This window comes from Canis aureus, chromosome 22, assembly GCF_053574225.1.
Source record: "Canis aureus isolate CA01 chromosome 22, VMU_Caureus_v.1.0, whole genome shotgun sequence".
Lineage (NCBI taxonomy): Eukaryota > Metazoa > Chordata > Mammalia > Carnivora > Canidae > Canis > Canis aureus.
Genome location: NC_135632.1, coordinates 549,515 through 576,533, shown reverse-complemented (window position 1 = coordinate 576,533; position 27,019 = coordinate 549,515). Strand labels below are relative to the sequence as shown.

Below are 27,019 nucleotides of genomic sequence, written 5' to 3'. Positions count from 1 at the left end.
CAGTTACATCAAAAAATTAGTTAAGGGACTCCTAAAATAAAAATATGTAAATTATGGTGACATATACACAAAATGGGGATGGTACATTCAGAATGTGTCAGAACCGAAGTGACTATCAACTAAATACAGACTGCTGTATATTCAGAATATGTATGAACTATATGGTACCGCATGTGAAAAACCCGTGCTAGATAACAAAAAAGGAATCCAAGCATAACAGTAATGAAAATATGAAAAGGAAGTAAAAAAGAGGAAGGAACAGAGAATGTAAAACAAACAGTAAGCAATTAACAAAACTGCAGTAAGTACATACTAATCAATAATAGGTTTATTTTTTTTTTAATTTTTATTTATTTATGATAGTCACACAGAGAGAGAGAGGCAGAGACACAGGCAGAGGGAGAAGCAGGCTCCATGCACCGGGAGCCCAATGTGGGATTCGATCCTGGGTCTCCAGGATCGTGCCCTGGGCCAAAGGCAGGCGCCAAACCGCTGCGCCACCCAGGGATCCCCAATAATAGGTTTAAATGTAAATGGTCTAATTGCTCCAACCAAAAGACACAGGATGAGTAAATGGATAAGACAAAAACGAAAGATCCATCTGTATTTTGCCTACAAGAGACTCCATTTAGCCCTAAAGACACATGTAGACTGAAAGTGAAGGGATGGAAAAAAAGATACTCCATGCCAGTGGACACAACAAAAAAGTCAGGGTAGCAATCTTTTGTCAGACAAAGCAGACTTGGAAACAAAGACTGTATAGCAAGAGACAAGGACATGATATAATGACAAAGGGATCAATCCTACCAGAGGAGATGACAATTATAAATAACTATGCAACCAATACAGGAACAGCTAAATACACTAAACTAATACAGACATACAGGGAGAGGCTGACAAATATTAAGATATAAAGGTAGAAATACAGTAATAGCTGGCCTGAGGCACAAAAGAGAATCAGCGGTTTGAAAAGTCTCTGGGGCATACATGAAAACCATTAATTTACTAATCCGGGAACATGCCCTGGAGGAAGAGAAGTCTTCAGGAGATTTCTCCAGGACCAAAAGTGCTGGGAGGGTGGGGGCAGCACTCTTCTCTTCCTCTCCCGCAGCCTAGACAGTTGGACGCTGTGGCAGCCTGTGCTAACACCCTCCATCTATCTCACTTCAGACCCGAAGACACATAGAGACTGAATGTGAAGGGATGGAAAAGCATTTCCAATTCAAATAGAAACAAAAAATGAAAATAACAGTAGTATTTAGAGAAAATAGACTTTGAAACAAAGACTGTAAGAGATTAAAAAAAAAAAGGGCACCACGAAACAATAGAGACTGATCCCACAAGAGTAGATAAAAATTGCAAATATCTAAGCAGCAAATATTAACATACATAAAGGGAGAAATAGACAACGGTAAGATAACAGTAGGGAACTTTAACAGCTCACTTACATCAAAGAATAGTTCATAAAGACAATCAATAAGGAAACTGGCTTCAAACAACCCAATAGACGAGATGGATCGAACAGGTATGTCCAGGACATTCCATCCAAAAAGAGCGGAAAACACATTCTTTTCACGTGAATCCAACATTCTCCAGGTGAGAACACATGTTAGGCCACAAAACAAGTGTCAATAGATTTAAGATTGAAAACCTATCAATTCTCTTTTCTAACCATGATGGTATAAAATTAGAAATGAATTATAAGAAAACAGGCTGGAGAAAACCCACAAATACAAGGAAGCTAAACAACATGCTACTAAAAAAAAAAAAAAGCAATGAGTTCAAATAAATAAATCAAAAGGAAATAAAAAAAAATATACAGAGATAAATGAAAATGAAAACACAACAGTCCAAAATCTTTGGGACCCAGCAAAAGCAATTCGAAGAGAGAAGTTCATAGTGATACAGGCCCACCTCAAGAAATGAGAAAAGTCTTGGGACTTCTAGAAAAGATGGCAGAGTAGAAGCATCCTCAGCTCACCTTGTCCCCTGGATGCAACTAGATAACACCCACATCAGTGTAAATAACCCAAAAAATGACTCCGAGACTGGCAGAAGAGACCCTCCACAACTAAATGTAGAGAACAAGCTATACTGGCGAGGGAAGAAAAGGTGGAGATGCGGCGGGAGGTCAAATAGACCCATGGGACGGTCCACAGGGAAGTACGCAATGGGCACGGAGGGGACAGAGGAACAGCTCCTGAAGCCAGTGCCCAGGCATGGGGATCCTCACGAGGAAGACAGATCTCCATAACATTTGGCTCTGAAAATAAGAGGGGCCTAAAAATCCTGGGGCCTAACACCCAGAATTTTAAAAATCAGCAGGCTTGGTTCTGGGAGAAGCAGGAAAGAACAGCCCCACTGAGATAAAGCATGGAAGCAATAGTTTGGAAAATGCCTGGGGTATTTGGGAAGGAGATGTATTTGCCAATCTCAGAATGTGACTGCACGGGCAGGGACCACCAAGAGACTTCTCCAGCTGGCAGACCCTGAACCCTCCCATCCCCGCCCAGAAACAGACACCGGTGGGACCAGCACAGGGCAGACATTCTCCATGTAGTTTGCCAGCAGCACAACCCACCACCACAGGCTTCTGTGGATCTGCCCCTTCCAGCCAGGCTGGGCTTGGCAGGAGGTTTTACAGGTAGCTCCTCCCATGGGACCACATGGACCTTTTTGGCACTGCTTACCCTACAGCCATGTTTCCTGCAGACCTACCCATCTGATGCACCTTCGGTCAGAGGCCATCCAAAGTGGTGCCTCAAGTCTGGCAACGTGCAAGCAGCCCTTACAGGGGCCAGCCCCACTCCCCAGGTGACACCTGCCCTGGGGAGAGGAGAAAATAACCACACAGCAGTCTGACTGAACCCCAGCAGTGGGCTGGGTCTGGCTGCAGTCATCCAGTCTGGCTGCAGGCTCTGCCTACCAATGAAAGCTTCTCAAGGGACAACGGGGAAAGTGCCCTGCAGTTTGGTGCTATTGCATCTCAGGCAAATGCCGAGTCAGACTCAACTCAAGCCGGCTAACAACACAGGGATGAAACCTTGCCCACGTAGGCAAAGAGAGCCATTGCAAGAGATGTAGCTGACTTTCCTAACACAGAAACAGATGCAGAGAGTTAGACAAAATGAGGATACAGGAATATGTCCCAAGTGAAAGAATACAACAAAACCACAGCAAGAGAGCTAAATGAAATGGAGATAAGTAATATGCCTCACAGAGAATTTGAAGTAATGGTCATAAAGATATCTCACTGGACTTGAGAAAAGAGTGGAGGATTTCAGCAAGACCCTCAACAAAGAGACAGGAAAAAGAAAGAACCAATCAGAAATGAAGAACTCATAACTGAGGGATCCCTGGGTGGCGCAGCGGTTTGGCGCCTGCCTTTGGCCCAGGGCGCGATCCTGGGGACCCGGGATCGAATCCCATGTCGGGCTCCCGGTGCATGGAGCCTGCTTCTCCCTCTGCCTATGTCTCTGCCTCTCTCTCTCTCTCTGTGACTATCATAAATAAATAAAAATTAAAAAAAAAAGAACTCATAACTGAAACTTAAAATATGCTAGATAGAAAAAAAAAACCAAACAGTAAACAAGAGGAAGCAGAAAAATTGATTAGCCCTGGAGGAGAGAGTAATGGAAAGCAATCAAGCCTAACAGAAGAAAAGAAAATATAATAATAAAAAATGAAAATAGACTTAGGGAATTCAGCAACACCATCAAGCATAATAACATCTGCTTTATAGGAGATCTAAGAAGAAAAAGAGAAAAGGGGGTAGAAAATTTATGTCAAATAATATTGAAAACTTCCCTAATCTGGGGAAGGAAAATGAAATCCAGATCTAGGAGGCACACAGAGCCTCCAACACTAACAACCCAATGAGGTCGACAGCAAGACACATAGTAATTAAAATGGCAATAAGTAGTAATAAGAATTTTAAAAGCAGCAGTAAAAAGAAAACAGTTACATACAAGCTTAAAGCTATCAGCTGAGTTTTCAGCAGAAACTATGCAGGTCAGAAGAGAGGGGCGTGATATATTTCAAATGCTGAAAGAAAGAAATCTGCAACCCAAAGTAAAAGTACTCTTTCCAGGGGCGCCTGGGAGGCACAGTCAGTTGGGCGTCTGACTCTTGGTTTTGGCTCAGGTTGTTATCTCAGAGTCGTGAGATGAAGACACACCTTGGGCTCCATGCTCAGCAAGGAGTCTGCTTGGGATTCTCTCTCTCTCACCCTCCGCCTCTCCTCACTGTGCTCGCTCACTCTTTCTAAAATTAATAAATCTTTAAAAACATATATACTTTACCCTACAAGGCTTTGATTCAGAAATGGAGAGAAAGAGTTTCCCAGACAAAAGTAAAAAAAAAAAAAAAAAAAAAAAAAAAAAAAGTCCATCACCATTAAATCAGCCCTATTGGAAATGTTAATGGGGGACTTTGTGTGGAAAAGAAAGACCACAAGTAGAGGAGTAAGAAAAGTAGGAAGCACAAAAGTGGTAAAATTGAGTATATCTATAAAAATCAGTCAAGGACTCACCAAATAAAAGGATGTAAAATGTTATACCATATACCTAAAACATGGGAAGACAAGTAAAGAATGGGTTCAAACTTAAGTGACCATTGACTTATTATAGTCTGCTATATGCATAGGATGTTATATATAAACCTAATGGTAACTGGAAATTAAAATCCAGTAACAGATATGCAAAATAATAAAGACAAAGGAATCCAAGTATATCACCAAAGAAAGATGAGAAAAGAGAACAAGAGAAAAATAGGAACAGAGACAAAATACAAAAACAACCATAGAACAAGTAACAAAATGGCAATAAGTACATACCTCAATCATACTATGAATGTAAATGGAGTAAATATTCCCATCAAAAGACACAGGGTAGGGACCCCTGGGTGGCGCAGCGGTTTGGTGCCTGCCTTTGGCCCAGGGCGCGATCCTGGAGACCCGGGATCGAATCCCACGTCAGGCTCCCAGTGCATGGAGCCTGCTTCTCCCTCTGCCTGTGTCTCTGCCTCTCTCTCTCTTTCTCTCTCTCTCTCTCTCTCTCTGTGACTATCATAAATAAATAAAATTTAAAATAAAATAAAAAATAAAAAAAAATAAATAAATAAATTAAAAAAAAAAAGACACAGGGTGATGCAATGAATAAAAAAAGCAAGATCCATCTCTGTACTGCCTACAAGGGACTTGTTTCAGTCCTAGACACGTGCAGACTGAAAGTGAAGATAAAAAAATATTTATCATGCAAGGGGAGGGGAAAAGAAAACAGGATAGTAATACTCATATCAGACAAAATAGATTTGAAAGCAAAGATTGTAACAAGGAACAAAGAAGGACAGTATCAAGGGAATAATCCAACAGGAAGTTTTAAAAAATGTAAATACTTATGTACCAAACATGGGAGCACCAAAATACATAAACCAACTAGTAACAAACACAGAGGAAGTAACTAATAGTAAGTAATACAATAATAGTAGGGTACTTTGACACTCAAATAAACGGACAGATCATCCAAACAGATAATCAACCAGGAAACAGTGGCTTTGAATGATTCATCGGACCAGATAGATCTAACACATACAGAATATTTCACCCAAAAACAACAGAATACACATTCTTTTCATGTACACATGGAACATTCTCCAGAATAGATTACATATTAGGTCATGAAACAAGTCTCAATATATTCAAAAAGATCAGAGTCATACCATACATCTTTTCTGACCATAATACTATGAAACTAGCAATTAACCACAAGAAAAACCTGGAAAGAGCACAAATACATGGAGGTTAAATAACATGCTACTAAACAATGAATGTGTCAACCAAGAAATCAAAGGGGAAATAAAATACATGGAGACAAATAAATATGAAAACACAATAGTCCAATATCTTTGCGATGTAGGAAAAGCAGTTCTAAGAGGGAACTTTATAGCTATACAGGTCTACCTCAAGAAACAATCAAAATCTCAAATAAATAACCTTACATCCAAAGGAGCAAGAAAAATAACAAAACCCAAAACCAGTAGAAGGAAGGACATTTTAAAGATTAGAGCTGAAATAAAATAGAAACTGAAAAAAGCAATAGAACAGATCAATAAAACCAGGACGAGGGGCAGCCCCCGTGGCACAGCGATTTAGCGCCGCCTGCAGCCCAGGGCGTGATCCTGGAGACCTTGGATCGAGTCCCATGTCAGGCTCTCTGCATGGAGCCTGCTTCTCCCTCTGCCTGTGTCTCTGCCTCTCTCTCTCTGCATCTCTATGAATAAATAAATAAAGTCTTTAAAAAAAAAAAACAGGACGAGTTCTTTGAAAAGATCAACAAAATTGATAAATCTTTAGGCACTCATTAAAAAAAGAGAGGGGATGCCTGGGTGGTTGGTTCAGTGGTTGAATGTCTGCCTTTGGCTCAGAGCGTGCCCCTGGGGTCCTGGCATCAAGTCCCACATCAGGCTCCCCATAGGGAGCCTGCTTCTCGCTCCACCTGTGTCTCTCTCATGAATCAATAAATAAAATCTTTAATAGAGAAAGAGGACTCAAAATGAGAATGGAAAGAGGAGGAATAACAATTGACATCACAGAAATACGAAGGATTATTAGATAATATTATTAAAAATCCTTTGCCAACGAATTAGATAATGTAAAAGAAACAGATAAATTCCTGGAAGCATATAACATCCCAAAACTGAATCAGGAAGAAATAGAAAATTTGAAAAGACCGGCAATCAGCAATGAAATTGAATCAGTAATCAAAAAACCCAACAAACAGAAGTGCGGGACCAGAAGGCTTCACAGGTGAATTCTACCATTCAGAAGAGTTTATACCTATTATTATCCAAGTATTCCAAAAAACAGAAGAGGAAAGAAAGCTAACGAATTCATTTTGTGATCATTACCCTGATGTCAAAACCAGATAAAGACACCACAAAGAAAGAGAACTACAATAATACATTTAAAAAAGCATTAATCAGAATCAAGTGGGATTTATTCCTGGGATGCAAGGGTGGTTCAATATTTGCAAATCAAACTGATTCATCACATCAACAAGACAAAGGATAAAAACCATATGATCATTTTAATAGGCCCAGAAAAAGCATTTGACAAAATACAACATCCATTCATGATAAAAAAAAAAAACCTCAACAAAGTAGGTTTACAAGGAATATACCACATAATAAAGGCCATAAATGAAAAACTCACAGTTGGCATCATATGTAATGGTGAAAACCTGAGAGCTTTCCCCCTAAAGTCTGGAACCAGACAGATGTCCACTCTCACCCCTTTATTCAACACAGTCCTGGAGCCCTAGCTGCAGCAATCAGACAAGAAATAAAGGGCATCCAAATTATAGGGAAGAAGTACAACTTTCACTATTTGCAGATGACATGATACTATATGTAGAAAATTCTAAAGACTCCACCAAAAAACTACTGAACTGATTAATGAATTCAGTAAGGTCACAGGATACAAAAATCAATGTACAGAAATCTGCATTTTTTTTTGAAATCTGCATTTTTAAAAAGGATTTTCTTTATTCACGAGAGACAGAGAGAGAGAGGCAGAGACACAGGCAGAGGGAGAAGCAGGCTCCCTGCCGAGCGCCTGATGCAGGACTTGATCCCAGGACTCCAGGATCACGCCCTGAGCCGATGGCAGACGCTCAACCGCTGAGCCACCCAGGCATCCCAAATCTGCTGCATTTCTATACAAATAATGAAGTAGCAGAAATGAAGAAACAATCCCATTTATAATTGCACCAAAAAGTATAAAATACCTAAGAATAAACTTAATCAAGGAAGTAAAAGTCCTATTTGCTGAAAACTATAAAGAATTAATGGATGAAATTGAGGACGACAGATACAAAAGTAAAAATATTCCATGCTCACGGATTGGAAGAAACAATACTGTTAAAAGGCCTATCCCACCCAAAGTGATCTACATACTTAATGTAGTCCTTATAAAAGTGTTAACAGCATTTTTCACAGAACTAGAACAGACAACCCTAAACTTTGTATGGAAAAAAAGACCTTGGATGGCTAAAGCTATCTAGAAAATAACATAACTGAAGCTATCACACTCCCAGACTTCAAGATACACTACAAAGCTGTAATAATCAGAACAGTATGGCGCCGGCCCAGAAACAGACACATAGGTCATTGGAACAGATTAGACAGCCCAGGAATAAACCCACAATTATATGGTCAATTAACTTTTTACAAAGGCGGCAAAAATAGACAATTGGTAAAAGGGCGTTTCTTCAACAAATGCTATTGGGAAAACTGGGACTCTCGGTTTCAGCTTAGGTCATGATCCTAGGGTCATGAGATCAAGCCCCACATCAGGCTCTGGGCTCAGCCTGAAGTCTGCTTGTCTCTCTCTCTCCCCTCACACACTCTCTCTCAAATAAATAAATAAAATATTTGTTTTAAAAAAAGTACACTTATCATGATGAGCACCAAGTAATATAGAGAATTGCTGAATCACTACATTTGACACCTGAAACTCATAACACTGTTAACTATACTGAAATTATGATTTAGGGATCCCTGGGTGGTGCAGCGGTTTGGCTCCTGCCTTTGGCCCAGGGCACAATCCTGGAGACCCGGGATCGAATCCCACGTCGGGCTCCCGGTGCATGGAGCCTGCTTCTCCCTCTGCCTGTGTCTCTGCCTCTCTCTCTCTCTCTCTGTGACTATCATAAATAAAAAAAATAAAAAATCATTAAAAAAAAGAAATTATGATTTAAAAAATACAAAGAGCTTTCAGAGTAAGCTAACTACAAAGAAAGAATACTTGTGTGAACAAACATCTGAGATCAATTCAGTTAGTATCTCTTCAATACCTTTTCCTAAAAGAAATGATTTGTTGTGGGGGTTAACAGGTTTGTTTAATGTTATTAAATGACATAAAGGAACTAACAAAATGATTGTACAAGGGAATGTCATACATTCTTTTTTTTTTTTTTTTCATACATTCTTTAAAAAGTTTTGTTAAGGGATCCCTGGGTGGCGCGGCGGTTTAGCGCCTGCCTTTGGCCCAGGGTGCGATCCTGGAGACCCAGGATCGAATCCCACATCGGGCTCCCGGTGCATGGAGCCTGCTTCTCCCTCTGCCTGTGTCTCTGCCTCTCTCTCTCTCACTGTGTGCCTATCATAAATAAATAATAAAAAAAAAATAAAAAAAATAAAAGTTTTGTTAAGTTTTATGAGTCAATTTACTACTGGCAATAAAATACATCAAAACCAGCAATGAAAAAAAAAGGAAATTCATATGGAAAATAATTTTAAAAAACAATGATAAAAAATAAGAAAAATCACAAACAACAAACTTACCCCTACAGCAGCTAGAAAAAGAACAAACAAAGCCAAAGCTAATAGAAGAAAGAAATAATAAAAATTAGAGCAGAAAGAAATTAAATATAGACTGAAGAAACAATAAAAAAGATTAGTGAAACCAAGGGCTGGTTCTTTGAAAAGATAAACAAAATTTATAACTCTTTAGATAGAGCCATCAATTTAAAAAAAGAGGACTCAAAATCAGAAATGAAGCAGAAAAACTACTGACACCACAAAAATACAAAGGATTAGAAGAAAATATTAAGAAGAAGTATGTGCCAAATATTAGACACAGAAAAATGTGTCTAATAGATACATGGATTAGAAAAAATGGATAAATGGATAGATTTAGAAAAAATGGATAAATTTTTAGAAACATACAATCCTACAAAATTGAACCAGGAAGAAATAAAAAATTTGAATAGATCAATTACTAGTAAGAAAATTGAATCTGTAGTAATAAAAACTCCCAACAAAAGTCAGAATCAGGCCAGCATTACCCTGATACCCAAACCAGATAAAGACACTACAAAAAAAAGAAGAAAGAAAAGAAAACCACAGGTCAATATTTCTAGTGGTATTTCTAGTGAATATACATGCAAAAATACTTAACAAAATATTAGCAAACTGATACCAACTATACATTAAAAAGATCATTCAACACAAGTGGGATTTATTCAAAGAATGTAATAGTGGTTCAACATTTGCAAATCAATCATTATACATCATCTCAACAAGGGAAAGGATAAAAACCACATGATCATCTCTGTAGATTGTAGAAAAAGCATCTGACGAAATATATCTATTCACGATAAAAACTCTCAATAAAGTGGGTTTATAGGAAACACGCCTCAGAAAAGCCCACAGCTACCATCACACTCAATGGTGAAAAACTGAAAGATTTTCTGTAAGATCAAGAGAAAGACAAGGATGTCCACTCTCACCACTTCTATTTAACATAGTCCTGGGAGCCCTACTTGCAGCACTCTCACTCTTCACAGATAACATGATACTTTATGTGGAAAACCAAGAGACTCTACCCAAAAATTGCTAGAACTCATACAGGAATTCAGCAATGTGGAAGGATATAAAATCAATGCCCAGAAATCTGTTGCATTTCTATACACTAACAATGAGACTGAAGAAAGAGAAATCAGGAATCGATCCCATTTACAATTGCACCAAAATCCATACGATACCTAGGAATAAACCTAATCAAAGAGGTATAAGATCTGTCCTCTGAAAACTGCAGAACACTTCTGAAAGAAATTGAGGAAGACACAAAGAAATGGAAAAACATTCCATGCTCATGGATTGGAAGAACAAATATTGTTAAAATGTCTATGCTTCCTAGAGAAATCTACACATTCAGTGCAATCCCTATCAAAATACTACCGACATTTTTCATGGAGCTGGAACAAACAGTCCTAAAATTTGTGTGGAACCAGAAAAGACCCAGAATAACCAAAGTAAGGTGGGAAAAGAAAACCGAAGCTGGAGGCATTGTAATTCCATATTTCAAGCTGTACTAAAAGCTGTGATCATCAAAACAGTGTGGTACTGGCACAAAAACAAACACAAAGATCAATGGAACCGAATAGAGAACCCAGAAATGGGCCCCCAACTCTGTGGTCAACTAATATTCGACAAAGCAGGAAAGACTATTCACTGGAAAAAGGAGAGTCTCTTTAATAAACGGTGTTGGGAAAATTGGACAGTCACGTGCAGGATGAAAGAATGGACCATCCTCTGACACCACACACAAAGATAAACTCAAAATGGATGAAGATCTAACTGTGAGACAGGAATCCATCAAAATCCTAGAGGAGAACACAGGCAGCAACGTCTGTGACTTTGGCCACAGCAAATCAGACAAGAATAAGATCATCCAAATTGGTAAGGAAAAGGCGAAACTTTCATTATTTCCAGATGACATATACTATATATAGAAAACCCTAAAGACTCCACCAAAAAATGATTAGAATAAATGAGTTCAGAAAACCTCCAGAATACAAAACTAATATATGGAAATCTGTTGCATTTCTCTACACTTAAAATGAAGTAGCAGAAAGAGAAATCAAGAAAACAATTTCACTGACACTTGTACCAAAAAGAATAAAAAACCTAGGAATATATTTAACCAAGGAGGTGAAAGACCTAGACGCTGACACTGACAAGACACTGCTGAAAGGCAGTGAAGACAACCCAAACAAATGGAAAGACGTCCCATGCTTATGAACTGGAAGAGCATCGTTAAAATGTTCTTTTTGCCCAAAGCAACCCACAGATTTAATGTAATCTCTATAAAAATACCAATAGCGTTACTCACAGGACTAGAATAAATCATCCTAAGCTTGTGTGGAACCGCAAGAGACCTCAAAGAACCAAAGCAATCTTGACAAAGAAAAACAAAACTGGAAATACCACCATTCCAGATGAAGCCACACCGCAAAGCCACAGTCATCAAAGTGGGATGGTTCCGGCCCAGGAAGAGACATACGGATCAATGGAACAGAATCGAGAGCCCAGGAATAATCCCACGCCTACCCACACGGTCAACTGATCCATGACAGAGGAGTCAAGAACGTATAATGCAGAAGAGGCGGTTTCTTCCACAAAGGGTGTTGGGAAAACTGGACAGATGCACACAAGAGAGCAACCGGACCACTTTCTTACACCACACACGGAGACTTAACAGATCCAAGACCCGAAACCGTAAAACTCCTAAAAAAACCGCACAGGCAGCATATTTTGGACACTGCTTTTAGCAGCATAGTTGTGGATATGTCTCCTGAGGCGAGGGAATCAAAAGCAAAAACCAACTCCTAGGACTACACCAACAGAAAAAAGTTTAACACAGCAAAGAAAACCTCAACAAGACAAAAAACCTACTGACTAAAGGAGAATTAAGAATGTTCTCTCAGATCAGGGGTTAATTATATCCAAAATATATAAAGGACTCATTCAACTCAACAACCCTCCTGCCCAACAAAAACCAACAATCCCATTAAAATTGGGCAGAGGACCTGAAGAGGCATTTCTTCAAAGGTAACAGACGTCAACAGACACATGAAAAGCCGCTCCCCGTCGCTCATCATCAGGGAGATGCAAATCCAAACCCCAAGGAGACAGCACCTCGCAGCTCGGAAAGACCGGGAACCCGCGTGTTGGCAAGGAAGAGGAGGAAAGGAATCCTCGCACTCTGCTCGTGGGAACGTCCACTGTGCAGCCACCGTGGGAAACAGCAAGGAGGTCCCGCAGAAACACTCGAAATAGAAACACTGCGCAGTCCCCTAGTTCCACCAACTGCTATTTACGCAGAGAACATGGAAACACCCAATGGAAAAGATAAACACAGCTCGGGTTCCCTGCGGTGAACCAACTTTGCAATTAGCCACGACGACGTGAAAGCAACGTAGGTGCCCACCACTGGTGAGGGACGCCTGGGAAGGCGAGGCACGGCGGGAGCGGAAGAGACTCTGCTATGAACCAAGGAGATCCCGCCCATTGCCGCCACGTGGATGGACCGAGGTGCGCTGAGTAATGAAGTCCGTCAGCAGAGAAAAGACATGATTTCACTTACATGTGGAATATAAAAATCCAACCAGCCAGAGTCGCGAATCCAGAGAACCGACGTTCCCAGCGCGGGGAAGGGGGGAAATGGGGGAATCAGGCAAAGGGAGTTAAGAGGTGCGAACCCGCGGCCAGAAACCCATCGATCAATCAATCGTGGCGATGGAAAGCGCAGCCCGTGGGATACAGCCAGTCACACGGGAGTGACGCGCGCAGTGACCGACGGCCACAGTGTGCAGGGGAGCGCTGGCTAGTGTGCCCACGTGGACACTCGCCACAGCGAGCGCCTGAAACTAACGGGACGCTGACTGTCAACTACACTTAAAGAATGAAGTGTGAAAAGTGTGTACTGGGCGACGGGCAAATCTGTGCCCTCCGAACACACTCAGTACCGGCGGATCGGCAGTGAGCCCGCTGCTGCCACCCGGTCCAGTGCCCCCCGCCTTGCCTAGGTCGTTGCAGGCGTCGCTGGTCTCCCCGCCTCCGCTGCTGTCTCCCCAGGGCTGTTCGCAGCGCAGCAGCCAGAACGATGGGCCTAAGTCAGGTGCCGATGCTCCCGTGCGAAAACCCTCTAAACAGTAAAAGGGAGGGCTCGTCCCCGGCCGGGGAGGCCTTGGGGACCTGCGCTCCCTGTGATCGCACCTTCTGGCACCCTCGCGGACCCTGGGGCAGTCGCAGAAGCCCCTCTGCCATGCCCCGGCCCGCCGACCACTTGCTGCCCTCAAGTCCCCGGGCCCTCGCACTCTCCGCTCACGGAGGCCCGGCTCTCTCACTTCCCGTGGCCTCTGCTCCACGGCCACCCCGCTCAAAGCCAAGGGGCCTTACTCGAGACAAGGGGAGTCGTGAGCCCACCGATCCCTTGCATCCCCTTCTCCCCGGTGGTTTCCAGAGCGCTTCCTACCACCACCATCTGCTCCATATTAACTGTTTATCCGCCCACCGTCTTGATCTTCTCTCAGCAGAATTAACTCCGGGGGGTGGGGGGGGGCAGCGACGCCCTGTTTTCTGTTCACTGCTTCATTCACCACCTCTAGAACTAGACCTGGGCCATTGCAGGCCTGGGGAGATTCTCTGAGTCAAAAGCAAGTAAAATTGTTGCCGGAAAACCAGAAATGCACATTAATTCAGTCTCAGGACACTGCACTGGTTGTAGCTCTTGGGACGGGGACTGGTTCTCAGGGTTTTGCTCACCCATTGGTTCACACTGCTGAGCTGCGCCATGTAGTAGTGTAACGTCTGCGTCGTCCTCTCCCACATCACGTAAGAGCTGCCGAGAAAAGCCAAATCCCAGATGGGTCTCAGGGAGGGATCGATCCATCCGTGACTGTCTGGGAGGGCGGGGGAGAAGAACCAGCACATTCTCACGTTATCATTATGGCATCTCGGGGACAGTGTCGTGGGTCTCAGTAAGGACACAGGAGCACAGGCCAGCCACTCAGTCGTCTCTGGCGCCAGACGTGTCATCTGCTCTGATCTGTGTCCACTTCACATGGAGATTTATGTGCTTCAACCTGTCCTGCTGAGCAAGGCTACCCTAACAAAATTAAGGGCTATTTGTCGTGTCATATTAATGCAAAGTCAGAGCTGCGACGATACTCAAAGTTGATCTAAAATCTTGTTAGTTGAGAAGCATTTTAAAATTAGATTGAAAAGGGACGCCTGGGTGTCTCAGTGGTGGAGCGTCTGCCTCCAGCCCAGGGCGTGACCCCGGGGTCCCAGGATCAAGTCCCGTATGGGGGTCCCCGCAGGAATCCTGTTTCTCCACCTCTCTCTGTGTCTCTCATAGAGAAATAAATAAAATCTTTTAAAAAATAGAAAGATGCTATTAGAAAAGCTTTTGGACCTTCGTGCCACACTAAGTTCAATTGTTAGAGAATGACCCTTGGGGGCGCATAGGGCTTATGGACTGAACATAACGGGATCCACCTGCACTATTGAAAATGTCCCAAATGTAGTGATCTTGTAGCAAATATTCAAAGGAAAGGTCCTGCACAATCTGTAAACTTTGTGTTTTAAGGAGAATATATCAAAGTTCATTTCTCCAGCTAATGTTAACGCGGAAAAAATCCTGAAGTGACCGTACATTTTAAGCCTCAGTCATTAGCCCACTTGTTTCGGACAGTCCTAAACATGAGCAAATTCTACTGCAACTAAGGCTCTGAACCGTCCCTCATAATCCCTAGGAACAGGACTTAGCTGAGCTGTCAGAGAACCATTAGGAGAATCGTCCAGGCTTCTGAACCTAGGAAGGCAAGGGGCCGCACTCTGCCTGCAGGTCCCTGGAACTCTAGTCTGGGCAAGGGAGAGACCACAGGGCCCTTAGAGTCGAGGCCTAGCCAGGCGGAGGGGGAGGTGGGTGGGGAGGCGGGGGAGGGCGGCGGAAGCAGGCTCAACACCCGAGCCCACGTCCCCGCCTCCGAGGACTCTTGCGGTTTTGCAAATTGGATCTGCCAGTAAGGGCTGCGCCTGGCGTGGGAGCCGGGGTGGAGGCGGGTGGGGGGCGGGGAGCTGGGCCTCACTCCTCCAAGACGGCGCCACCGCCCATTAGCTCCTGACCTAGTGGGGTCAGCTGCGTTGGGCTGCAGCTCCCCCAAGGCCCTTCCGCGTCCTGCAGGAGCAGGTGAGGGGGTGAGACGTGGCGATGGCCCCTCAACAGGGGCGCCCGACCGTACCGGGTATGCTGGTCGCCCCCAGCGGGGCTCGGAGCCGCTTGGCGCGCTTGTACAGCAGGAAATCCTCCCGCCGCCTCCTGCTCGTCTCCATGAACCGAGTGCAAGTCACGTTAACGGCCGGCCTGGGCTTCTGATGCCTGAAAACCACTCGAGCAGAGCATCTCCCCAAACGTCCGTCGGCCACCTGCAATAAAGACGGTGGCATTAACCAGGGCGGCCCAGGCCAGCATGTGCCCGCCCGCCACCGCACACAAGCCTGAGGAGCGCCCGCGTGGGGCAGGAGGGACACGTGGGTGCAGCACCCGCAGGGGCCTGGCTGTGCAAGGGGACTTCTGCGCGCAGCCGGGAGGACAACAGTCCTTCACCCCCAGCGTACAGTCCTGCTGGCTGACGCCGCCACTTGACGGCGCGGGCCTGCTCGGAAGACGAGTCGTGACGTGCGCTGCAGACCACGTGGTTCCGGCCTCGAGGCGGGAGGGCGCTCGCTGCACGCCGGGCGCCAAGGTGACGCGACGCTACGTCAGGCCTGCACTCGGGAGGAGGCTGCTCCCCGTGAACACGAGCCACAGCTTCTCACCCCGCCCCGCGGGCCGGGCCCTGAGCTCACGTGGGCCCGACGCCCCGGCCCTGGCTCCACGCTGACTCCGTGCCTCCCAGGAACCTTCGAGATCACGGCTGGATCTGGATCCGAGGGGAGGGCGGGGACGTCGTGGAACAGGGCCGGCTCGAGGGCGTTTGTGAGGGCGTTTGTGCGCGTTGCGGTGTAGACGCGCTGCGGGGGGGGGCGGGCACCGCGCCTTCGCCTCCGGGCGGGGCCTCCTGCTGCTCCCACCTGCGGGCCCATCGCCGGGTGTGGAGCTCGCGGTCGCCGGGGCCGCCGCCGGGGCAGCTCCACGCTTCCACGCCCCGCGCCCTCCACCCGACACCCCCGTACCCCGGGCGCCGGCCCTCGGGGACCCCGCGGCCGCTCACCTCGGGGCCGTAGCGCTCGGCCGTGAACTCCAGGTCCACCCGGCAGGTCCTCCGCGCGTCAACCTGCAACAGAGACGCGGCCTCAGCGGCAACACGTGGCCGCCCGCAGGCCCCAGGCGGTCCTGTCGAGGATCCTCTTCATTCCCGAGACGCACAGACGGGCGGGGGCGGGCGGAGGGAGCGGGCGCCCCGCGGGACTCGATCCCGGGACTCGGGCTCCCCCCTGGGCGCAGGCGGCCGCCCCAGAATCCGTGACCTTTTACCAGGAGAAAAGGTGGCAAAGCCTGGTCCGCCCGAGCCTCCCGCTCGCTAGCGACACACCCCTCAGGAAGGGCCCAGGAAGGGAAGCGGTCGGGGGGCGCCCTTGCCTGGGGGGGGGGGTGCTCACGGGGAAGGGGCGCCACGGTGTGCGGGGAGCAAACTACGGGCCTCGGGTGGGGGGCAGAAGGGTGGAGGAGGCCGCCCTGGGGGGAGGCTGTGAGGGGGGGCCCTGAGGGGGAGGCCGTGAGGGGGGGCCGTGAGGGGGAGGCCGTGGGGGGGAGGCTGTGAGGGGGAGGCCGTGAGGGGGAGGCCGTGGGGGGGGGGCCTTGAGGAGGAGGCCTTGAGGGGGAGGCCGTGAGGGGGAGGCCGTGAGGGGGAGGCCGTGGGGGGGGGGCCTTGAGGGGGAGGCCGTGAGGGGGAGGCCGTGGGGGGAGGCCGTGAGGGGGAGGCCGTGAGGGGGAGGCCATGGGGGGGGGGCCTTGAGGAGGAGGCCTTGAGGGGGAGGCCGTGAGGGGGAGGCCGTGAGAGGAGGCCGTGAGGGGGAGGCCGTGAGGGAGGGGCCGTGAGGGAGGGGCCGTGACGGGAGGGGGGGGCCCTGGGGGGAGGCCGTGAGGGGGAGGCCGTGGGGGGGGGCCTTGAGGAGGAGGCCTTGAGGGGGAGGCCGTGAGGGGGAGGCCGTGAGGGGGAGGCCGTGGGGGGGGGCCTTGAGGAGGAGGCCTTGAGGAGGAGGCCTTGAGGGGGAGGCCGTGAGGGGGAGGCCGTGAGGGGGAGGCCGTGGGGGGGGGCCTTGAGGAGGAGGCCTTGAGGAGGAGGCCTTGAGGGGGAGGCCGTGAGGGGGAGGCCGTGGGGGGGGGGCCTTGAGGAGGAGGCCTTGAGGGGGAGGCCGTGAGGGGGAGGCCGTGGGGGGGGGGGCCTTGAGGAGGAGGCCTTGAGGGGGAGGCCTTGAGGGGGAGGCCGTGAGGGGGAGGCCGTGAGGGAGGGGCCGTGAGGGAGGGGGGCGCGGGCGGGCGGGGCCGGTGCAGACTGAGCTCCCCGTGGGCCCCGCCGCTGCAGCGCCCTGGGCCGCCCCCAGAGCCCCCCGCACGCCCGGCTTGGGCCCGCGGTCGGGATCCCGCTGGGCTCGGGGACTCTGCTGCCGCGGCCCGGGCTGAGCCGGCAGGGGCGGGAGCGGCCGGCGGCTGAGTGGGAGCCGAGGACGTGGCCGTCGAGGCCCAAGGCCTGCCCGGGCTCAGCGGGAGCGGGACCGGACGTGCGGGGCCACAGGGTCCCCGGCAGCCAGATCAGGGCCCGGGGCGCAGGCCCACCCTGTGCGGGGGAGCAGCCCGACCCGGGGCACCGCGGCCACACCTGAGGCGGCAGCGCACGCGGGGTCCTGGGGCGTCCACGCCTGCCCCGTCCCCGTCCCCGTCCCCGTCACCGTCACCGTCCCCGTCGCGGGAGCTGCTCTGCCACGGAAAGACGTTACACCGGGGGCGGCGGTGCCCGGCGGCTGGGGGCGGCCGCTTCCAGCTCGGGTCAGGGTCGCGGGGCCGCGGGGTCGCAGCCGCATCAGGGTTGGTGGCGGGCGGTGGGCTTGAGCACGGAGCCCCCCGTCCCCCCCACTCATGCACACTTTCTAAAATAGATGAGTAAATAAAGGCTTTATAAAGAATAAAAATACACTTTAAGGAAGAAGTTAGAGCCGCCCACTGCGAGGCCACCCCAGGTCCGGGGCCCCCGCTCTCCGGCACGGGCGTGACTCCTGCAGGTGGGCCCAGGAGCTTGAGCGGCAGGCGGGAGGGGAGGGACGGGACGGAGGGTCTCACCGGGGCCTAACAGCCCTGACGCTGCTGGGACGTGGGGGGGAAGGGGCCCCAGGAAGCCCAGCACCCCGAGGCGGTGCCCACGACCTGGAGCTCGGGAGAGGAAACCGCCTCTGGGGAAATGCAGGGCAGCTGGGCCTCTCCTAGGCTGGGACAGCACCGCCCTGTGGCCTTGGCCCCTGTGGCCTTGGCGGGGAGCAGCGGGTGGGGGGCAGGGGAAGGGGGAGCTGCATCGGGCAGAGCGGGGAGGGAATCCCATGGGGTGGGGGGGAGAGTCCCACAAGGGGGGAGCCAGGGGGAGCTGGGGGGGCAGTCGGGAGTGGGGGGAGCAGGGGGTAGGGGCAGCCGGAGAGCTGGGGGGAGCGGGGTGGGGGGAAGTCGGGTGAGGGGAGGGGGGCGGGGGGGAAGGGGTGTCGAGGCAGCAGGGGGAGCTGGGGGGCGGCTCCACACAGCAGGCATCTGTGGCAGGGCGTGGCTGGGGACAGGCCATCGGATTTCCCTACAGGCCAGGCCAGTGGCCCTGCGCAGGTGGGAGAGTGGGAGAGCGGCCCCTTAGGGGTGGTCCGGTGGGGCCGGGCCAGGGGCGGGAGGACCCGGGATGCAGCGGCCGAGCCCCATGGGCTCCGCGCGGAGCAGATCATCCACGGGACGAAGGACGGTGACCACCAGACAGGCCAGGCCATGGGGTCTCAGGAGACCCTGCAGGGAGACAGCAGGGCGCAGAGCGCGGCAAAGCCCACACAGCTAGGGGTCCCCACCTGAGAGGAAAGGGCTGCGGCGGCGTGACCCCGGGCTCCCCTCTACCTCCGCGGGAGGCCAGATTCCCCACGGCCCTGCCAGCGCTGGAGGTGGCTGACCCAGTGTTGGTTCTGCTGCTTCCGGGGCCCTATGCTGGGGGGGGTCCCCTGGGGAGTGGCAGAAGCAAGTGGCAGCCGTGCTGCCAAGGGGGGCACCCGGCTGCAGGGCACCCACCACCAGGGAGCTGTGATCACACATCGCCCGGCTAGGAGGCCTCCTTGGCCACACGTTTATCACCAGGTGCTCAGAAGCAGTCCTACTTCCCAGCTCATCTGGGCGCAGCTGGCGTGAGTGACGGGCCTGGCGCCAGGAGGCCTGACTTTGCCATCGGGGCCAGGTGGCCCTTTCCCAACCCACGCCAGACCTGCAGCCAGAGCCTGCAGACCAGCTGGGTGCTGTGGGGGAGGGCGGGGGGGGGGCCAGGGTGCACCTGTGGGGGAGGGGGGTGAGGACCCCCGTGCACCTGTGGGGGAGGGGGGAGGGGACCCCGGTACACCTGTGGGGGAGGGTGGGTGGGGACCCCGGTGCACCTGTGGGGGAGGGTGGGTGGGGACCCCATGCACCTGTGGGGGAGGGTGGGTGGGGACAACGGATGCACCTGTGGGGGAGGGGGGAGGGGACCCCTGTGCACCTGTGGGGGAGGGTGGGTGGGGACCCCGGTGCACCTGTGGGGGAGGGTGGGTGTGGACCCCGGTGCACCTGTGGGGGAGGGTGGAGGGGACGGGGGGGGGGGGGAACCTGTGGGGGCAGGGGGGAGGGAGAGGACCCCCAGTGCACCTGTGCCTTCTCAGCACAAGCAAGGCCCACGAGGGTGGGAGGGCGTGTATCTGTGCCCGTGCTGTGGGGACCTTATGCTTCCTCCCCAAGGCCCCGGGAAGGCCCCAGAAACGCCAGGTTCATCCTGCAAATCACCCGTGTTTTGTGACGTGGTAACAGCAGCGAGGAGGCTTCCTCCAGCGAACTAAGGATTGGGAAACCACAGGGAAGGTTCCCGTAGTAAAGCGCTGTCCTGAGTGCCCGCGGCCCAGCCACGCGCGAGGGCGGCTGCCCACAGCCCAGAGCGTGGGCCCCGGCGCTGGCCTGAGCCAGAAGCCCGGGTTTTGCTCGCAGACTCGCTCGTGCCCGCTACCCCGACCACCTAATTGCCAACCAACCGTCACAGGCGCCCTGAAGAGTGGGAGCAGAAGCAGCCGATCACGCTCCGGACTCCAAGTGCTCCCCGAAATCACAGATGATCCCCACTGGAAGAGCTGCCGGGGGTGACGGCGAAATGGCCTTGTCCGTCCACCCCACTACACTCACAGGATGTCAGCATAAGCACTCGGGGTGTGGGCGAAACCTCCGTGTCCCGAACACACGAGCCAGGAAGTGCGGGGGTGATCCCGTGGGTGACCAAGCCGCAGGGCGGCCCCCTCCCGGCCGGGGGACCCCGCGGGAGGCCTGGCCTGGCGTGGGCTGCATGGGGCGCGGGGACAGCAGCCTGTGGGGGGTGGGGGCTGGTGGGCGACCCAGGGCCGTGGGTGCCAGCCTGCCCGGCGGGCCACGACCCCGTGCCACGGGCCACCCCTGCTTGTGGGGGAGCCGGAGAAGGGGTGGCACCAGGGGCCGGGCACCGCGAGCTCTCCCTGCACCTAGCGAGCCACCCCGAGCTCATGGGGCCTCTGGGCCGCTCGGATTTCTTCTGGAAGGTTGGCCCCACTTCCTACCACGGCGCCGCTGGACTTCACCACAGGATGGCGACAGCGTTCCCGAGGTGAGACAGTCCTGCGGGACCGAGGACCCGCGTGGATCGGGTCAGGAAGCCTTGCGGCTCCCAGGCCGGAGCCGCGCTCCTCCCGCCGCCTCGCTCATAACCGCGGATCCGAGAGCGTCTCCCGAGCAGCCCACTCCCACTCACGTCCACACTGCGCTCCACGCGGCTTGTTAGAAACCAAGCAGCTCCCCGCAAGGTCCCCGCAAGCTGCGGAACGGGCTTCCTCGGGCCACTCACTCTGCCTGGCCTGGCCTGCAGGGGGGTGTCCCCGGGGGGTGAGGATGGGGGTGTGGGGGGGCTCCCCGCGGCCGCACCTGCCCCCGGGCCCAGGCACCGCTCACCCTGGAGTCGTGGCACGAGGCACGGGACCCTGGGTACAGCCGAGCCCTCCCCCTGGGAGGTGCCACCTTCCACCTCTGTCACAACCGTCACAACCGGGCCTGTGCTTGTCCGGGAAGCGGAAACTCCTGCGGCCACCGGGCCTAAGGCTCTGCAGGGCGGCGTCTGCGCCCCTGGCCCAGGTGCCCCGGCCCACACGCCTCGGCGGGACATATCTCAACGGGGCTGCCGCCGACCCACCCCAAGGAGGACCAGGGCCGCGGTCGCACGGAGCGATGCTCAGGGTCGCCCTCAGTGGAGCAGCAACTCCCGTCGCGGATTTCCCGGCCGCTCCCTCCCCCATCTCCTAGACTCTTAAAGACGCGAGGCGCGGCGGGCAGGGCGCGATCCTCTCTGTTCCAAATGAGGAAACAGGCAGAGAAGACCCGGCCCCGGGGCTCACGGAGGCAGAGCAGGGGTGCAGTCTGAGCTCCTACGACCCCCCCCTTACTCCAGCCGCCCCTGCGGGGCCTGTGCCACCCCGAGGACCCCGACGGGTCACGGCCACAAGACACCCCCGTCCCGGCCTGCCTTGGTCACCTGTAAAAGTGGGCCCCGTTCAGGGGGATGTTTGAGGATGGCACGGCCCTGGGGAAAACTCTCTGAATTCCTGGGAAACCCTGAAACCACTTTACTCCCCAGAGAGTCGAGGCCCCGAAAGTCAGCGAGCTCTCTCCGGGCTCCTCGGTTGGAAGTACTCATACCCCCTTTCAGAAACAGGTCAACCGAACGACACGGGAAGGTGACCTTTCCCGGAGTCACGCCCTGCTTCCCTGCCTATTCGCCCCTCCCCAGGCATAGGGGCCTCTGATTTATGATTTACTGCCCCCCCCTTTTTTGCTCAAAGGAAGAATGCCCTTAAAATTCAGGAACGCTACACTATGACACATGGAGGACGCTCGCTCAGCCCTTCTGGAAAGGAAGGGGAATTTTTACTTAACTCACGTGGGTTCTGGGAGCTTATTTGGTGAAAGATGCCACCTACTGAGCTTTCTCCCAAGGAGGTGACTAAATGCATCGAAAAGCAAAGTGCTGGTGGGTTTTTCGTGGTCTTGGAAGGAAGAAAAGAGTTCCTGGGAATTGAGAGCCGGGCTTCCCGCAGGGGGGCTCACTCCGGGGGCAGCCGGGGAGCAAACCGCCCGGCCCTCTGCGCTCCCCGCCGGCCCCTCCCCTCCCCGCCGCCCGCTCCTCCCGCAACTAGTGAGGCTGACCCCCCCCCCCCAGACAACAAGGATCCTTAAAACGGGGGGCAGGGGAGGTTGGCTTTTTCTAGGAAAGATTTTGATTTCATCGCTCAATAAGTGTGACCACCTCGGGTACCGGGGAGAACCTCTGAGGGCCACAGGCTGCGCTTCCGGAGGCCTCCGACCCCCGTGCGACCCTGACCCAACGTCCCGGCGCCACCTGGCAAGAGCCTACGGTCTACACTCGCTTCTAGATTCTCCGAGGCCGAGTCTGCGGGCTTTGTGGGCTCTCTGCGGCCTCCGGGCAAGAGCGTCGCCGCTTTGGGGGGCGGCGGGCGGGGACCCGGTGGGGTCCGGGCGGGGTCCGGGGGGGGGGGACCCGGCGGGGGACCGGCGCGGCTGCAGGCGCACAGCCTGAGGTCCCCAGGGCCCGCCCGCAGCCCGCCGCCTTCCCGCCCCCTGGGTTCGCGGCCGCCGGGTCCGGGGTCCGAGGGCCCCCCCCCGCGCACCAGCTCCCCCCCCCCGGCACCCCGAGGCCCCCGCGCACCACCTCCCCCTGCACCCCGAGGCCCCCGCGCACCACCTCCCCCTGCACCCCGAGGCCCCCGCGCACCACCTCCCCCTGCACCCCGAGGCCCCCGCGCACCACCGCCTCCTGCACCCCGAGGCCCCCGCGCACCACCTCCCCCTGCGCCCCGAGGCCCCCGCGCACCACCTCCCCCCCGCGCCCCGAGGCCCCCGCGCACCACCTCCCCCGGCACCCCGAGGCCCCGCGCACCACCTCCCCCCTGCGCCCCGAGGCCCCCGCGCACCACCTCCCCCTGCGCCCCGAGGCCCCCGCGCACCACCTCCCCCTGCGCCCCGAGGCCCCCGCGCACCACCTCCCCCCCGCGCCCCGAGGCCCCCGCGCACCACCTCCCCCTGCGCCCCGAGGCCCCCGCGCACCACCTCCCCCCCGCGCCCCGAGGCCCCCGCGCACCAGCTCCCCCCGCACGAGGCCCCCCACATCCCCGCGCACGTCGGGGAGGGCCCGGCACCGGGTCGCGGGATCCGGCCGCGGAGGGGCGCCGCCCTGGGGCTGGGCCGCGGGTCCCCCGCCCGCACTCACCGCGGCGCGGCCCCGCAGCACGGCCGCCAGCACCCGCAGCCCGCTGGGCGAGCCCGCGCGGAAGTTGAGGAAGTGCAGGGCCGCGCGCGCCGCCTGCCGCAGCAGCCCGGGCGGGGGGGCCCCGGGGACCCCCGGCGACCCCGGCCCCGGCCCCGGCCCCGGCCCCGGCCCCGGCCCCGCCGCCTGCAGCCCGGGCACCGCCAGACACAGCGCCAGCGCCAGCGCCAGCAGCAGGGCGGAGGGCCGCGGGACCCCGGGGCGGGGCGCGGGCGGCGTGGACGCGGCGGGCGGCATGGACGCGGCGCTCCACCGACCCGGCTCCCTCCCCGCCGCCTGCGCCGGCGCTCGCGGAAATAAGGCGGCGGCGGGCCCGCCCCTGCCCGCCCCTGCCCGCCGCCCCCGGTCACCCCCGCCCCTCCTCTTCCTTGCCCCCGGGTCCCCCCGCCGCCCCGCCGCCCCGCCCCTCCGCTCCCGGGTCCCCCCCGCCCCCCGCTGCTGCCCTCCCCTCCCCCATGCCCCCCGGGTCCCCCCGCAGCCCCGCCCCTGCCCGCCGCCCCCGGTCCCCCCCCACGCCCCTCCCTGCCCTACCCCCGGTCCCCGGGTCCCCCCGCCGCCGCTGCCCTGCCCTCCTCACCCCCATGCCCCTCAGTCCCCTCGCCGCCCCGCCCCTGCCCTCCTCCCAGGGTCCCCCTCCCCTCCCCTCCCCTCCGCCCCCGGGTCCCCCCCCCCCCCCCGCCCTCCCGCTGGCCGGGGACCCGCCCCCTGAACCCCGCCCAGCTCAGCACCGGGCAGTTACCGACGTAGACGACTTGAACAGGATGTGGGGATGCGGGGACGCTGTGGGGAGGATGTGGGGGTGTGGGGACTCCGCTAGAGCAGGTGAGAAGCGCAGGAAGGGAGACGAAGGCCGACCGGGGGCCTGCCGTGCCCTCAGCTGCCCCTCCTGGAGCGGCCCCTCCCGGTCCCCGCAGATCCCACAACTCGGGGCTGAGCCAGCGCCGAAGGGGACCCCTCCGCGGGGACGCGCCTCCACGGGGACCCCTCCACGGGGCGGGCCAGCGGGGTCCCCCAGGCTGGACAAGCGTCAGCCGGCATCTGGCCTTCTCTAGGAAAGCGGGGTCGGGAGGAGGGGAGACCCTGCGGAGGAGGAGTCCCTGAGGGACTCGGACCCACAGGGGCCATGGAAAGGCCGGAGCTCTCCCCATCGGTGCCTCGGTTTACCTCTCCGGCCGCAGCTGGGGGCGGGCCCCAGGGGATCCCAGTCCGGCGCCGAGGCCGCGGCCTCCCAGGGCCCCTTCCAGAGCAGGGCCCCGCTTTCGGGGTGGGGGTGGCCGGTGAGGAGCCCCGTCTCTGTGGACCGGGTGTGCGCGCCCTGATGAGCCTGGCGCGGCCTTTTGTTCCCCCCCAGTCACCTGGACGGGACAGTCGGCGCCCGGAGCGAAGCGACACTGTCCTCGACTTACAGACTGTGATGCAAAGGGAACTGCAGGTTGGGGCCGTTTCCATTTTCCGAGCAAAGGATGTTCCGGTAAAGCTTCAGATCGTGAAGCTTATTCTTTCCTGTTTGAGAAGATGCCAGATTGCTGAGTGGAGTGTCCTAAGGTCGCCCCTGCCCCCAGTAATACTTACAATTTCATGTGCTTCGGAAAAAATCCCCAGGAATTGTCAATATTTGCGACCGCGAGCTCCCTAGGGACCGATTAGGAAGCGCCGTTGAGGACACGGGCCTTCAGCGGAGGGCGCCGGGCGGGCCGGGGGTCGGTTCCTGCCGCACCTGCCGCACCTGCCGCACCTGCCGCACCTGCCCGCCCGCAGCGCTCGCCCTGCCCCGACTCCGTCCCACACGCCCGGGACGCGCCGCGCGAAGAGCGAGACACGCTGCTGCTACGCGGCCGCCCGGCGGGCAGGGGTGCTGGGGCCTCGCTGCGCCCATGGGCCCGACGGAGCCGCGTCCTTAGCGGGCCTGCAGGGGGCGCCGGCGGGAGGGCGCCGCGCGGGGACCCTGAGGTGCGCGGGCTCAGGTGCGGGGCCAGGGACGCGCACCTGTTCCCAGGGCCGCGGGGGGGGGGGAGCCCAGGGCCGCGGGGAGGGGGGGGCGGGGCCCAGGCACGCGCCCCCGTTCGCACCCAGCCCCCGACTAGCAGGCAGGGCGCCGGGAGCCCGCGGTAGGAGCCCGACCCCCAGAGTAGGGGCGGTGGGGGCGGGCGCCCCGCCCAGGGCTCGGGCCTGAGCGGTGGGAGGAAGGACTTGCGCCCCGCTGGGCAGCCCCCGCCCGGCCTCTCCCTGTGAGCCTCTCCCTGAGGGTCGGGGGCGCCCCGTGACCACAGGGGAGCGGCCCGGGGGCGGGGTGGGGGCTGCGGGTCCTGCTGGTCTCCTGGACCGTGTCCGGCCCGGCCCGACGGCAGGAGGCCCCGCAAGCAGCACACATGGCCTCAGTACCTGACATTTTACCTTAGTATTGTTATTGTTTATTCCAGGACTTCTTTTTTAAATCTAAGTTGCATTTTTAAAATTTATTTTTATGTTATTTGGGGGTTTAAAAAAAATCCAAACCAAGAAAAGGTTCATGGTTTCATTCTTCTGCCCATTATCTGCATTAAGTGAGGCCAGTGAACACCTGGGGTTGGACAAATGCGGTGGGGCTGGCGCTTTTCGTCGGGAGTGAAGCAGTGCAGCAGCGGGGACAGGCCTGACGGCTCTGGAGCATCAGGGCCACTCCGGGCCCCTTGGGTCTGGCTGGGGGACCCGGATCCTTTCCTCTTTGGGGGCCCCGCTCCGGGCTGTGGCCACCGGGCCGGGGCGGCCGGGGTGCGCTTGGGCAGCTGGAGCTCCCGTGGCGGGTGGTGGCCGGAGCAGGTCCGCAGCCTCGCCCGAGTGGTAGGACAGGCAGGTGCGGTGACCTCACGGTGCCCAGCCGTGGCGGGCGGGAGCATCTGGGGCAGCACCCACGCCGACCGCCACGGTGATTACCAGGTAGGGCCCCACTGAGTCACAAGCCCTTTTCTGTGCCACTGAGTCTGTGAGGGCGGCCACGACAAAGTGCCCCACGCCAGCGGCTCAGAGGGCGGGAGGCAGTTCTCAGGGTCCCGATACGAGGCGGCAACAGAGGTATGGGCAGGGTCGGTATCGGCCGGGCCACCTCCTCTGTGTCTTCACGCGGCCCCTGCTCGCTC

The 27,019-nt window shown here is 55.1% G+C and overlaps 1 protein-coding gene across 1 annotated transcript in view; it reads right to left on the bottom strand.

Moving 5' to 3' along the window:
* RARRES1 (retinoic acid receptor responder 1) overlaps positions 1-24,177 on the bottom strand; it is a 35,315-nt gene extending 11,138 nt beyond the window's left edge. The window contains exons 1-4 of the mRNA XM_077864555.1: positions 23,847-24,177; positions 16,563-16,625; positions 15,591-15,774; positions 14,110-14,246 (exon numbers count right to left, since the gene is read on the bottom strand). Coding sequence (XP_077720681.1) covers positions 14,110-14,246; positions 15,591-15,774; positions 16,563-16,625; positions 23,847-24,140 — 678 coding nt within the window. The 5' untranslated portion in view covers positions 24,141-24,177. The remainder of the gene's footprint in view (positions 1-14,109; positions 14,247-15,590; positions 15,775-16,562; positions 16,626-23,846) is intronic.
* Positions 24,178-27,019: the final 2,842 nt, after the last annotated feature.